Below are 15281 nucleotides of genomic sequence, written 5' to 3' on the forward strand. Positions count from 1 at the left end.
CCAAACAAAGGCATTTTTTAAAAGAAATGTTCAAAAAGGGAAATGCTCTGAGAACTGTGCCTCATACAGGCCGATCTCGCTCCTGAATGTCGATTTAAAAATTCTCTCTAAAGTGTTGGCGAGACGCTTGGAAGGCCTTCTACCTACTATAGTGAAGGAAGATCAAACTGGCTTTATTAAGGGCCGCAATTCCTACAACAACGTTAGGCGATTACTAAATATCATTCAGCTGTCCGAAAACAGACAGGAATAGATGGTCTGGTTATTTCCCTAGATGCAGAGAAGGCTTTCGACCCCGTTGAATGGACTTATTTATTTTATACGCTTGATCGGTTCGGCCTTGGGGATATGAAGGCCTCTATACAGATCCTCTATACAGAACCAATGGCTGCAGTTCTAACCAACGGACTCAGATCCTCGAATTTTGTGGTGCAGAGGGGTAGCAGACAGGGCTGCCCTCTGTCGCCACTTTTATTTGTAATGGCCATTGAACCTTTAGCGGAAGCTATCAGACGTGACCCCTTAGTGGCTGGATTGGATGTGGGAGGAAAATCTCATAAAATCTCATTATATGCTGATGACGTGTTGTTATTTATGTTAAACCCCTCTATATCAGTCCCCCGTCTTATTCAGATTATTGATCGATACGCCGCTTTTTCGGGATACAAGGTTAACTTTTCCAAATCAGAGGCAATGCCTTTAGGTAATTTAAAGCACCCACCAGATAAACCTGACCCTTTTCCATTCAAGTGGTCCTCTACTGGCTTCATATACTTGGGCATACATGTAACACCCATATTCAATCAGTTGTTCCAAGCTAACTTTAACCCACTATTTGATCAAATAAAACATGATTTGGAGAGATGGGCCGATCTGCCTATATCCTGGCTGGGCAGAATTTCCCTTTTGAAGATGAATATTCTTCCGCGCCTGCTTTACCCGATACAGATGATCCCCATCTTATTCAGTCATAAAATAGTAAAAAAAAAACTGAATGGTTGGTTCAGCTCATTTATCTGGAGTAAACGCAGACCACGTATCAGGTTACCAGTGTTGCAGTTACCCAGTGCTAAGGGTGGGCTGGACCTCCCTGACATTAGGAAGTACCAACTGAGTGCCCACTTAAGATATATAGCTGATTGGATCAAAGACGATGCTTCCTCAATCTGGCTTGATATTGAAAAATCTTTGTCCACTTGCCCTCTTAAAAACCTACTCTTTATAGGTAAATTGAAATGTGTCAAAAAGCTTTGCAGCAATCCGGTTACAATTAATACTATTAGAGCATGGAAGATCACACAACAAATGGAAGGCAGAACAGGGCTTACGTCAATCTTCACCCCGATTACTGACAATCCTGATTTTCTCCCAGGGACCCTAGACAGGGCTTTCAAATGCTGGAAGGCTAAGGGAATCATCTCCCTGGGTGATCTTTTTATTGGTCCTACCCTCATGTCTTTTAGCCAGGTTGTAGGGAAGTACAATATATCAAGAAATGATCTCTTCCGTTATTTTCAGATCAGGGATTACATTTTAAAAGGTACGTCTTTGCCTGTCACTATGGATGCCACGCAGATAGAGAGGCAACTATTTCTCTCTCAGGGTAAGACTGCAGTGTTTCCCCTACCATTGTACAGGCCTGGCGGGGTAGCCAGGCCAAGGAGGCCTGCCGCCAGGCCAAAAAAAAAAAAAATCAATACGCCAAAAATAAGCTACCTATCAATTAATTCATAAATCAATAATCATTTACATTAGGAGCGCCTCCACGCAGCACAGTAGACTTGCTCCGCAAGATGCGCGGCCGCAACAATCCTCGCCGCGCGCTCCCGCTACGTTCTTCTTCGTGTACTTTACACGCTTGATATTGTTCTGATGCCGTTCCGCCTCGTCAAACCACCACGATGTCGCTTTCTACTTTGAAAACACGGAAAGTTGACACTGTATTTTGACAAGCTGTTGCACTCTTTAGACTCGTGGTGTGAGCGGAACCGGACCGGTACCGGAACCGGACCGGTGCATTTATAAGAAAAATGCTGCTGTGTTTCTCCGTCCAAAATCCGCTTTCCTCGCGCTGCCTGCTCGCACAGATCCGCTCGTGCGCACATTCGCTGATGCAGGTCGAGTGTTTAATATAAATATATGCAGAGACGCAGTCCTTCAAAACAACATCAAGCCATGCGTGTGTAGTATTAGGACGTGATGACGTTTGTACAACCGGCTAACGGGCCAAAGCCCGTTTGGGCTGGAGCAGTGTGAATGCAAAGCCGCGGGGGACCCCCCTGGGGCAATCGTGCCGAGGCACGCTACTGATCGCGCCCTTAGGCAGCCTATGTTAATAAAATAAGGATTGTTTTTGATAAGCTGTGGAACTCTGAGTTAACCTATTTCTACCTGAATTTCTATGAACTATCAGGCTGTTGAGTAAACCTATAACTTATATTTTACTTGATAAAATAGGACAATATATGCACTCATATATCGTTATAGTGTTTTACAGTATCTGTAGCTATTAATGCGATACTCATCATTTTCCAGACATATTTTTCCGGCCCCTAATTTTGGATCATTTCCATCAACCGGCACCTTAATAAGTCACTCTCCCCTTGAATCCTTGAAAACCTTGAATACACTCTGGTTGAACAAAAATGTTGAATGCAAATATAATAATTGCAGAATTGCAGACTGCTTGCTGTGCCACCTGACTTAATCCAACTGCACCACTACACCATCCCACGCGTCTCGTCTGTATAAGGTTTTTTCGGCGGGTACCACCGGGCCTGAAAAAAATTCTAGGGGAAACACTGGACTGCTATTAGAACCTTTTATGCCAGTCTGGGAGACTGCTCGAGTATCGGCACTCAGACACTGGAAGAGGTCTAGGAGAGAGAGCTGGGTGTTCAGATAACAGAGAAGATGTGGGGCAACATTTGGGACAATGCGCAGAAAATAACTGTTTGTAACCGGACAAGGGCTATGCAATTAAAAGTTCTGCATAGAGCACAAATTGCCCCTAGCCGTCTCTCCAAATATAGGCAAGATGTCTCTCCCATCTGTCTAAAGTGTAAAACAGAAACTGGTGATCTTAATCACTGCTACTGGTCTTGTGTTGCAATTCAAAAATACTGGAGTGACATCTTATCTGAAATACAGAAAATACTGAAGACGAAGCTGGATCTTGATCCGGTTTCACTTCTCCTGGGTCTCTCAAGTGATCGGGTTGCTGACATGTATCACAAAAAACTATATAATCTCCTGACATTTTGTGCCCGGAAAAATATTTTAACCCACTGGATTTCAGATAAGGCCCCATCATTGCCAGGTTGGCACAGGACAATAATGGAATACATACCCTTGGACTACCTCACCTGTCTAAGTCGCTAAGTGCAAAGCCGGGCTAATTTCGATAAGCCTCGCTACCTTTAGCGAGAGTTGCGTTCCATCAACGTGACTTGAGGCACTCTCCGCTAAGTAACCATGGGAATTTATCCGACCAAACTAGCCTGCCCTGGGGCAGGCTAACCATCAGGCTTACTTTAGCGGGGGTGTCAGAGAAGTCCGTCTGTCGGAAACAACTGTACCAGCAGAAGGTTCCGCCAAGCCTAGTCCTCGTGATTTCATCACGTGAAAGACCAAAAATGACCAAAATTACATATATCAAGTACAAACAGACTATATTTTCATCAAGCGTCTAAGAATACACGCTTGCAATTAAAAAAATATGAATAAATCGTTTATTTTGTTTAAGACCAACTGGCCATATCATTATCTAAAGCTCCCATTTGGGTGAGTGGTGATGCTCCTGCCCCTGGATGTGGGCATCGCATGTTCACATCCCGGCGAAGACATCTCATGTGTGTTTTTTTTTTGTTTTTTTGCCTGTATAATTGTCTTTAGATCAGAGAATTAGACCAACATTTTACCTTAACTATGATAAATATGTCATACAATTTCCCCAGAACCCAAATATAACTTGCAAAAACATGATAGGCATAAAGATGTTATTATTAATAGCATGTATATCCCAATGACAAAGGCATTGCTGCATGCAATTTTCAGCCACATAAATTCCTTTCAGGTGAGTTCATTAATAGGTTCATTGAATGTGTTCATTGAATTGTTGAGATAAATGAGTTGGTCAATGTAGATGCATTTACTAGGCCTATCAAAAAAAAAAGAGAGAGAGAGAGAGTTCCGGACAAAGAAAGAAGTTTATCAAACTTCCATTGTCGGGAATTGAACCGTGGCCTGCCGCTTGCAAAGCCGGCACGTTACCTCTACGCTATCGTCACGTTTAACAAATTGTAGTCAGTGTTATATTAGAACATGTTACTCTTAACGGTACTTCCGTATTTAATCGTTCGGCAATTCTTGCCCATGCAGCCTCGCGATTTTTATTTATCACTACAGTATTCCCTTTATTGGTTATGATGGGTTTGTACTCATACAGTTCCATCAATATTTTTTGCGCTGGTCTTTTCTGCCATTTTCTCGATGATTCGACATTCACGGTTCTGGTCTGGCTTCATATCCCGTGAACGGCGTAACACAAGACAACGTTAACCTGGCTTGAATTAGCCTCAACAAGGCGCGGCTGAAATGCGTTAATGGAACGGGTTTAGCCGCAAGTGGAAGTTGGCGTTAGTTCTAACCAGGCATAACCAGGTAAGCGCCGCTTTAATTAGCGAGTTTGGTGGAATACCCCTCTGGTCCTGTCCTTTGTATGTTTGTCAATAATAATAAAAAAAAAAAAGAAGAAAAAAAAAAAAGAAATGTTCATTTGTGGGAGGGTTGATGGTTCACTTTGAAGGAAGGGAGTTTGAACCATGGGAGTGGGGTGGCAAGGGAGACTAGTAGTTTTATCTTGTTAGATGTTGTTCACACAGGGAACATAGTGGGCCCTAGTTTCGTGGCGCAGCGCAGGGCTGCGCAGGGTGGCAGAGCCGGCGCAATGCAAGTTTCGACCCGCGCAGCCTTGCGCACGGTCAGTTTGGCAGTTTGGTGGATCGCCTGCGCCAAGATGGGTGTGGCGGCGCAGCAGGGGGAGGCGTCACAGATTCAGCTTGGCGTAGCGGAAGTTTCGTGGCAAAAAGCCTCGCAGAGACTGCGCTGAAAGCTCGCCAGCTCCGACCTGGTCTACTCTCGGCGCAAGGCGTAAATAAAGTCCATTCATTCAAGGCGAATCACAGCTGGCGGAGTGGAAGTTTGGCTGACGGAGTACGCATACGTCACCGAGACCTCACAGGCAGTGAGGTTTCCACAGTTCCAGGCACATTTAAATGCAATACATAATCACAACAAACACTATTTAATGCAACTAATTGAATCAACACGTGAATTTATATCTACCGGTATATAGATTGTCCCGTCACATCTGACGTCAGATCAAAGGCGTTTCCATGGACACAGACAACAGTTTGCTGAGACGCGAGACCAGGCACGAGCTGCTGTATTTTTTTTTTAAAGATTTTTTCAGGCATAGACGTATTTTATTAGCAGTGGATAGCTATGAAAAACAGGAGAGAGAGAGGGAGATGTTTTGGACCGAGAGGTCCAAGTTTCAGCTGTGTTAATTCAGTCAGGCTGAGTTTCCGTTACACGTGCCATCCGCCTTTGATCTGACGTCAGATGTGACGGGACAATCTAAATTCACGTGTTGATTCAATAAGTTGCATTAAATAGTGTTTGTTGTGATTATTTATTGCATTTAAATGTGCCTGGAACTGTGGAAACCTGCCTGTGAGGTCTTGGTGAGCCTTCCGGCTCAGCTGTCTTTTCGTCACAACAATGCAGTACAGCGAATGCAATACAGTCCCCGCTGCTCCGATTCTCTGGCCAATCTCACGTTCCATTGTCCCCTCACTTGCGAACAAGACCCCGAGGTACGTGAGCTCCTTCACTTGGGGTAAGGACTCATTCCCTACCTGGAGGCAGTCCACCAGTTTCCTGCACCATGGCCTACAAACTGAATTTCATTGTACAAATTGTACAATAACAATAAATTGAACCGTGTTCCATGAAACATTGTCAAACTGGGCAAAAGAAGGCAAACAAATCCTGACCAGCTAGTGTTTTGTTGGGACATTGTTAAGCATCAACGTCTATTGGATCGCTTTAGATTACACAGATTTTGGAGTCTCTTCCAACGTGTATATGATCTACAACTATGTTTCCTTACATCTAGATTGTTATTTTTTAAGAACACACAATAACAGAATAGACCAGGTATACAATGCCAAAGACACAGGCCTGTGTTTTGTTTTAATTCTGTCAACAATACAATATCTCTCAAACAAAATCTTTCTAATGCTCTAATGCTTGGAAATGCCTCCTCCTTCTGTGGGGTCCCACAAGGCTCTATCTTGGCCCCCCTCTTGGATCACAGCATACATGATAACATTGGCAAAGAGGACCCAACCTCTTTCATCTTTGATTCCGAATTGCCATTTGATGCTCAGGTGACTAAAGTGGTTCATACCTGCTTTGCCCAACAAGACATTTAACTAATGTCTGGTCATTAATTTCCTCTACAGACAAAAACGTTCATGCATGCTTTTATCTCCTCCAGATTTGAAAACTGTAACACTATTCTGGTATCAGCAGGCGAAATATCCAAAGAATGCAGTTGATACAAAATGCTGCTCCCAGGCTTTTGAAACATAAGTGAAGCGACCACATCGCCTCGATTGCTGCTATTTTTCACTGTAAGCATTGATTTTTATATTTTTACTGTTTGATTTTAAAGTCTGGCTCCTGCCTGTATCCGTAATCTGCAGCTTAAAGACCTGATAACTCTCTGTTACAGTGATGTGGCAGCTCATGTGCTGAAATAATACAGCTTGCAGATGAAATACAACAATGTGTATGATCCGTTGACCACAAGTCACAGCTCTCAGCTCTCAGCTCACTAATATAAAGTACAAAATTCAACAGATAATTGTTGAAAAAAACCTGTTAAAGACATGTTTAAGACATTTAATCAACAAACAAATGCATTAAAATTACTTCTTAATAATCCAATATATATCTGAATAGCCAGATAAATACATAAATGTATCAGTAATAAGCTCCAACTTCCAGTAAATGAGTATTGACAAAAGGCTTTCTTTTCTGGTTAATCAGTGGCTCTGATCCTGGAAGTGTGTTAGCAATTAAGGGGCATTAGTCTGCTGTTGGCAGAAACAGAGGCATGGATCTCCATCTCTCCTTGTATTTTCATAGGCTGACACACTCCATGGATATGGAGGCCAGCACAGTGGGAACACTCAGAGTAGTCGGACGCAAATCACCAACGATTCATATCATGTTCATTCTGTGTGCTAGTTGAATCTGAATGCAAATTTACATTTAGGTAAAGAAGTAACAGGGACATTACCATTGAAATCTACAGATAAGCAGCGCGGAGGCCATTAGTGAAAGCACCGCGGAGGCCATTAGTGAACATTGCCATAGTGACCGTTGTAGCGGGCCATTTTTGTATGAAGTAAACAGACTTGCGATGCGTAATAACTTAATGCTATATTCACAGACTCTTTTCACACAGGAAACAACATTGATAACTTTGTTGAGATAATTTTCTGTAACAAGTGCAACATTAAATCAGTGGAAACTAGCTGGCTAGTTAGCTAGCTTGCTAATTTTGTCATTCTTTATTGCTACACTGGTTACAGAAACTCTCCCTTCGCCTCTCTCCCCATCATTCTTGTCAAGGACAAGATAGGTAGCTACCTAGCTAACTAGCCAGACATCCGTCTCCAGGTGAGCTGTCACAACCCTTTCTCGGCACATTGTGTTGTCACCAACACAATGAAAAACCATGACCATTTTCTTTTGTACCAGTCACATGATCACTGAAATCAAGTCAATATCCATTGTACTCATATTCTATTTCTACAGCCACATCAGATATGCAGCACCATAGCAACCATCTATGTTCTCGTTACCAGTCCTTGAATTTGGAGAAAAACAAATGTAGTGAATATCAGGTACATGATATGTGTGTATGACCGAGCAGCAGCAGACTACAGGAGAAGAACGTGCACACTGCTAATAATTAGAGGTGTGACGATACACTCCGCTCACGAGACGAGACGAGACACGATATTGGGTTCACGAGAACGAGACGAGACGAGATTTTAAGAAAACTACAATGACAAAATATATGACTGGACCAACAGACTTTAATTTAACAGAGTTGCACATGCATTTTGAAATATTTTTCTAGCTACAGCATCTTCAGCATCTCTGACATCGCAGCTGTCAAGTGTATCAATGCTTCGGGAGTTTTGTCTTATCTCTGGGCTGGTGATGCTGCTATGGCAGCTTGCTACTCAAGGTAACGAGCCAGCATATCCAACGTGCCCGTCATTAACTTGTGTGATGGTAATTGTAGCCGTTTCTGCTTGGACATTTTCACCGCGGTAGCCACTGAACTACGATGAAAAAAAAGCAGTCACACGTCTCACCCGCCCGAGTAAACGAGCGACGCGGGGAACACCGAGGCAAGCTTGGGTTGCAAGATTTATAGTGTGCGCAAAACAGATGTGTGACTTCAATCCCGTGTCGCACACGGCCACGTCCATATTACGTGCATTGTCGGTAACAATAAGCGATGCCGTGGTTGGGTTTTTCTTTAATCTCGCGAGATCTCGTGGTACGAGATCTCGTGACACCCCTACTAATAATGTATCATAGTTTGGGAGGAACATCTACTGCGACACATAAATGTCGACTCTCAAAAAGCATTGTCAAACATTACCAAAGAAGACTAATCAATAAGATTAGGAATAATGTAAGTAAGCATCAAAAAATGGGGTTGCATTGTGAGGTAAAATGACTGTTTTGGTTCCTTTGAGAAGAGCAATATAACTTCAGTTCCCCATTTTGACAGGAGCAGCACAAGAACATATTTTAGCCACCAAGGCCCACCTAGGAATACAATATCAGTTTAAGTGGATGCTATGTTTCGCATACTTACACCGTCTTACTCCATTGACAAAAAAAATCATTGCACCTTGCAATGACATGGAAGTTGTTAGTCTACTGCTGCATTGATCGTTATGTTATTGTGTGACTTTTGGTTTCGTACCATTAACCGACTTAGTGTCCTTGTCGGTATATAGCATCACACATACAAACGTCAGAAACACATTCAAGACTTGAAACTAGAGATCATAAACTCATGTCTACAATGTTTACTGATATAATAAATCAAGTGAGAAGTAGAGTCATTTTCTCAAGTTCAATGGATTCAGACTTCTTTTTACAACCAGAGGAGTCGCCCCCTAATGGTCAGCAGAGAGAATGCAAGTTTAAGGCACATTGGCTTCACGATTCCCATCCAGAGGCTGCCGCCTGGTCGTACATTCTCCAAGATGAATTGTGGGATACTTTGAGTCCACTGTATTTGTTATAGTTCTCACTTTACATTCAGACTGCACTACAACATGGATAACTCACTTTATAGTGAGTATTGAGTGATATGGGGCACAGAGATAGTGACCATTATACCCACACAAATGTCCTGTAGTCTGAACCAGACATTCATATGTATATTTATTGTATATTTATCTTGTTTCAGAGCCATGAAGATGTTGAGGGTCCAAATTTCCTCTCTGTTCTACTGATGTAATGGCACACAGCGATGACTGTGTTTAGTATGAAAACTTGGAAGAAGAGGAAATGAGGGGGGAGGAGAGGAGTGAGTCATGTTGAGAGGTGTATTCGGGATGAATAAACAGCGTGCTTGTATATTCACATGCACACAGAAACATACTTCCTGCCTATAGCGTTAGTGAGGCAGCGGCTAACAGAACCTGATTGAGGGGAAGTAGAGCGGGGGGGACTGGGGGGGGGGGATGAACAACGTCAGTGTTGTTTCTAGTTTTTCAAGCTTTTTTTTCCAGTCTGTGAGATGGAGCAGGACCTGAAGGACACCTGAAGGGAGCACTTTTACAACACACACAGATAATGAAATGAAAACATAGTAGATCTGTGTTGTGTTAATGATCTCTCCAGAGAGGCTTGGTGATACTGGTCTCTGTTGTGTCAGTGTTTAATGACACTTTGTGAAGCCATGTGGTCGTAGCCCCACCCATCCACTGCTGGCCTCACTGAGCTATTTGTGCTCTAAAGGTCGCCTTGGATTGGACCTACACAGTGTTATGTAATTTGTGTTTCATAAAAAGACCTCTGTGTGCAAGTGGGCCCAGTGAAATTCATACATATCCAGCCCTGAGATCCACAAATGCATCATTTAGCTGATTAAGTTTGATAGCTAGACAGTGTTTCTTTTCGGTCATATAATCTGTATACTAATATCAACTTGGATACCAGTCTGAGACACATGGTTCCAATAATTATGGACCTGTTTAAAACCCTGCAGCGTTCAGAGTGGTGGTCCTACTCACCGTAGTCGATCATGTTGTCTTTCTACCAAGTCCAGATAGAACATCAGGTAAAAAACTGAGGCATCCCTCAGAGAGTGGCGTCCTCTCTGGGATCCATCTGAGTTAATGTGGCCGTACCTCTTCTCAGTCCTCTTCTCCGTCCTCCTCCTCCTCCGTCCTCCCTCCTTGTGCTCCCCCTCCGTCTGGAATCACAACAGTGACTCTCAGTTTAAGGCTAGGCTCCCCAAAACCACTGCCCCCTTTCCTGTGAGGAAAACACGGCGTACTTAGTTGGGCCTGACCTCACACCTACCAGGTCTGTACAGGCTGGTGTGTGTGTGTGTTCTTACTGAGATGAATACATTCTCTGTAGAGTGTATGTGTGTATGAATGTAGTTTTCAGTCTGGATGAGTGTTGTTTGAACTGCAGCACTGAGCCACTATACAAGTGTTGGTTGGTTTTGGTGGACACTGTGGAGGGTCAACTCTGTCTCCTATAAAATTACGTTCCCAACTAAACAACACCCTTAGTTACGTTTCCAGGGAAACATGTTTTCTTTCTCAGTTTGAACAAAACTCAATCTAACGCACTACAAAGTGACATAGTTAGGTTTACACTCTTAAGAAAAGTTTTGGCCATTGTACCGTTTTAATATTAAATCATTTTCTGTAGTGATTTTCACAGGTTTTTTTAACCAATATTTTTAATATTGCATTAAAGGGGCCCTATTATGCTATTTTTCCACAAGTTAATATAAGTTATTGATGTCTCCAAACCTGGTCTTTGAATTCCTCAACTGGAAAAAACAATCGGAACATGTATTTCGGAGTGGATCACACTCCTCATTTTCAGCTTTTTTACCCCACTTTTTCAAACGGGTGATTCTGTCGGGGTGTAGCCTTATGCTAATGAGATGACCCCTGACCCCGCTCCTACTGAGGAAGTGGTTGTGTCTCTCCGCCCCTTGCTTTCCGCGTCCAGCTTGTTGCCATGGTTATGGTTCTACGCTACAAACTAACCGGTCCAGCCGAACTCCGACCGGACTCCGACCCAGAACCAGGACCAGCTCCTGTAGAAGTTCTACGCCGCGGACGCAGCAGGACGTTTCTGAATGGTTAGTTAACATGTCTGTGTAACGTTTTAGAGGGTAACTCGATGTGTGTTAGCGTAGCTAGCGCTAAGCACAATGACGCTCATGCTGCGTTCTTCGCTCTATAAGTAACGTGTCTGTGAGCTATTTTGGCAACAATTCATATCGTTAGTAGTGCCGTGTTGTTGACAGTTCACAGTTGCATGTTTTCCAAATGGGGACGCAACATTATATTTAAACGGATGAAAACCCAATGAAAACAGCGTCCTGTATGCGGGCAGTTTGTTTACATCACATTAACGGGATTAAAAACTTGATCCTCTACATAAAAAGATATACAAGCAACAGGATTTGGTCAGTATCATGTCGTCCTCCAGAATAATGTGCTGAATTGTGAATTATAGGCCGTGTGCTGTGTTTTATAACGTGATTGTGCTCCATCTCAACATTACATGCTAAACTTACTGTTACAAAATTCAAACATGGGCTTTACCTCAGCTTGTCAGCAAAGTCCATCAGGTTACCATATTAACAAGATGTGTTGTTGAAATGCTCAAATTCTGTACTATATTCATCTAGGTGACTAAGTGGGCCTTCAGACACCGAACATGTCTGCTGCATGGAGACACCACGGGTAAAACTGTCTGTTACACCAAGTTGTCTGTTGATTATTATTCACATAACATGACGATGATCATGATTCACACTAGGTAAGAAGACGGATGCAGCAGCTGGAGGAGGAAGAGGCTTGCATGGTGGGACATCCTGGTTGGAACCATCTGCCTGAATGTTCTCTCTCCAAAACGCATGAAATATATATACAGCTGGTTATGGTGCTTTACACGTAAGAGGAATACAGCAGGCTGTTGTTTGTTCATCAATTGTGTTTTATAAAAATAAATCCCTCTATGCAACATATTGTGCAGTCTTCCTGACCGTTACTTCAGTAATATCAACCATGACACATTTTACAATTACTGTAAAGACTTTATTGTCAAATTAATCAGCAGTTGAAGTTCACAGTTATATCAGAACACAAACACAAACTGTTTGTGGCCGACTCTGCAGGGTCATATCAAGCTCTTCTGAAGTCAAGGAAGAGCTGCCCTCCAAAGTATCCTCCTCCTCTACCGGGTCCAGGCGAGCTCTCTGTGATGGTCTCCTTATTAGAGTGGTTGTGAAACGGGTCTGGAACCATGGCTGTGCCAACACCAAAGTCCTTGCAGGACACAGTAGCTGTAACGGAGTTGTATGGAGGAATGAAACCCATGATATCACATAATAGAAACACACATCTGCACAACTACTAGTAGTTGCTGTTAAACCTGATCTCAAGTAGGCTACATGTCAGGCTACACACCTTTACTTGGGTAAGGAGCCTGTAGTCCTCCTAGACAGGTGACTGCCAACAGTAGCTGCTGTGGTGGGTCGCTGTGGGACGCTGATGTGAGCTGCTGCTCTGTAAGCAGACAGACAGTCAGACAGACAGTTAGAGTTTACAACTACATCTGAAATGTGGAACACGTTACTATTTCACTATAACTGATGTTGTGACGCGCCAATAGCTCGTAAAACCCTTCGTTAGCGGTGCAAAAACAAACGTTTGGTGACGTCGTCTTTGCATCGGCGTGTATAAACAAACACAGATCAGCTGCTCTTGCGGCCGCATTCAAGCTACAAAACGTTCCCAAGCAAACTGATGTCTAGCGTTATTTTACAGGTTTGGGCCCCCGCAGTACTACGTATCGTTAACGGTCCTCAATATCAATACAATGGAAGCTTTTAACGCAACACGCCAATGCTAACTTTAGCGCAACACGCCAATGCTAACACACCAATGCTAAGAAAGAAACGGTAAACGGTAACACGGCATATTACATAATATTTAGTAACTTACCGCTTCGGTGTCTGTGGTTGGCTCTCGGACTGTCGGTATTGATCCAAACTTTAGCCTCAGGTTAGAGGCATATCCTGAGCTGTAGCGACCCATGTTGTCAAAGCTCCTGTCGGTGAAGTGCGTCTCACACACAAACACACATTTACGGACGCGTGTGCGCACATTTCCATCGTAGATGCTCCGACGATGCCAGTAAATATCAGCAGTTGGACTGCCAACTCGCTTTCCGACGGCCCATTGTGTGGCTGGCCAGAGCACCCGTTTTTCTTATTTTCACCAGCCCATCTGACCCTTTTGTTGATTTGGTCCAGGTAAAAATAGATCATTTTTGGCATTTGAACCTGGTTTTGTCCTTATGTTATTGGCCATTTTTACGTCGTGGCTGTAGAGACTTTTAACAAGCAACGTATTTTAGGGTTGACGAACGTGACAGATGTAACAGGGATAGTCGGTGCTGCTGTCAATAAGTGAGTTCCTGGATGTTAAATGTTCATTTCAAATTGTGGCCCCAGTAATATTTGTTCTTAAAATGTATTGAAGTAGCATATCACATCACATGGTAAACTAATGTTTGAGCCTGAGAACATGACCCTCAAATACTGAAGTATTAAATATTTACACATTTACACAAAGGTTCCTGTCTGCGAAGCATTTAGGTCTGTGTATCATCTGATCATTCAATTATTCCATTTAATCTGAAAAACAGAAACGATTTTCGTTTTTCTGTTTTTCTGTATGCACTAAATATTGAAAACGGGTGTTTATTTTCCTATTTTCAGCCCAAAACGGAAAATATAATAAACAAGGAAACCAAAACGAGATAATGAATCTAATTTCCATTTTCCATTATTGTTATACCATTACACATGGTACATTTCTGCTTTGCGCATGCGCAGTGTATGGTCAGGTATCTGGTCGCTAAATATGTGGACTGGAAACCCAACAGGTAGCGTTACACGTGCTGAAATGGATGAATTTGTGCTTTTCAAGGCCGCCAGAAGAGTCACACTAAGAGAGGAGGACATGACGGTGGAAAAGATTGCTAAAATATTTCAGGTAGTATGGTCTTCAAACGTTGTTTAACGTTTACACACAATCATATGTAACGTTAGTCAGCTAACTTATTCTAGTTTGCTAGCATTAAGTTTTACATTTACAGAATGTGTGACATTGGGTGAACTTAGACAGCTAGTTAAGTGCAAAGTTATGGGATATGAACAGCCCTTAACCCCACTCAACAGAGTTTATTAGGTCCATCAAGATAAATCTAATTCTGTCTAATGCAACAGTCCTGCTATAATTCATACCTTCATATAGGTTATTATGTTCAGTTTGTGTGTTTTAGAGAGGTGAACAGGGAAAAATAACTGGAGCACACACATTAGGTGTTTCTATTATTTTGTCCACCCCATTTATATCAGTGGCTAGGCTCAATGACAGAAAAACCTCTGTATGCAGTACAGTTCATTATCACTGTACATTGCATCCTCCAAAGTGTTTGAATACAGTTAAAACAATGCTAATCTTTGAACAAAAACTAAACATTTGAACTTTTACATTATAACTAGTCATAATTTTTCTGAAGGACTGTCGTGTTGGATCACACTAATTTAAGCTAGGTGAACCTAATGAACTGGCTGCTATCTGTAGTGCTGTACCTATGTTTATAAGAGAATCATGGATACAGTAAATTCTATTAACCAAGTTTTGCGTACTTAAGAAAACCTTACTGTTTTTCAGGTAACCAGCCAGAGTCTATACCTTACTGGCGACACTAATGTGGCAGTGTTCCCCAGAGTGGATGGCTACTTCAGTTCTCTCGATCTCAGGGACAAGGCCCATAATGAGGTACACGGGGCCGATGCTCCACCGGATGCAACTGTTAACGTTGCTGCCTCGGGGCCACTT

At 42.7% G+C, this 15281-nt stretch overlaps 1 protein-coding gene and 2 long non-coding RNA genes across 5 annotated transcripts in view; 1 reads left to right on the forward strand and 2 right to left on the reverse strand.

Annotated features, from left to right (window-relative positions):
* il16 (interleukin 16) overlaps positions 1 to 10496 on the reverse strand; it is an 85105-nt gene extending 74609 nt beyond the window's left edge. For all 3 annotated transcript variants that reach the window (XM_084006560.1, XM_084006561.1, XM_084006559.1), the window contains exon 1: positions 10407 to 10496. In XM_084006560.1, coding sequence (XP_083862686.1) covers positions 10407 to 10419 — 13 coding nt within the window. In that variant the 5' untranslated portion in view covers positions 10420 to 10496. The remainder of the gene's footprint in view (positions 1 to 10406) is intronic.
* An 871-nt stretch (positions 10497 to 11367) lies between these two features.
* On the forward strand, positions 11368 to 12314 carry LOC311014024. Its single transcript, XR_014597214.1, has 3 exons — positions 11368 to 11500; positions 12056 to 12110; positions 12187 to 12314. It is a non-coding gene; the product is annotated as an uncharacterized lncRNA (long non-coding RNA).
* A 154-nt stretch (positions 12315 to 12468) lies between these two features.
* Positions 12469 to 13551, reverse strand: LOC311015598. The gene is made up of 3 exons (XR_014597374.1): positions 13374 to 13551; positions 12837 to 12935; positions 12469 to 12712 (listed from the first exon to the last, which is right to left on the reverse strand). It is a non-coding gene; the product is annotated as an uncharacterized lncRNA (long non-coding RNA).
* Between the last annotated feature and the right edge of the window lie 1730 nt (positions 13552 to 15281).

This window comes from Eutrigla gurnardus, assembly GCF_963514095.1.
Source record: "Eutrigla gurnardus genome assembly, chromosome: 1".
Classification (NCBI taxonomy): domain Eukaryota; kingdom Metazoa; phylum Chordata; class Actinopteri; order Perciformes; family Triglidae; genus Eutrigla; species Eutrigla gurnardus.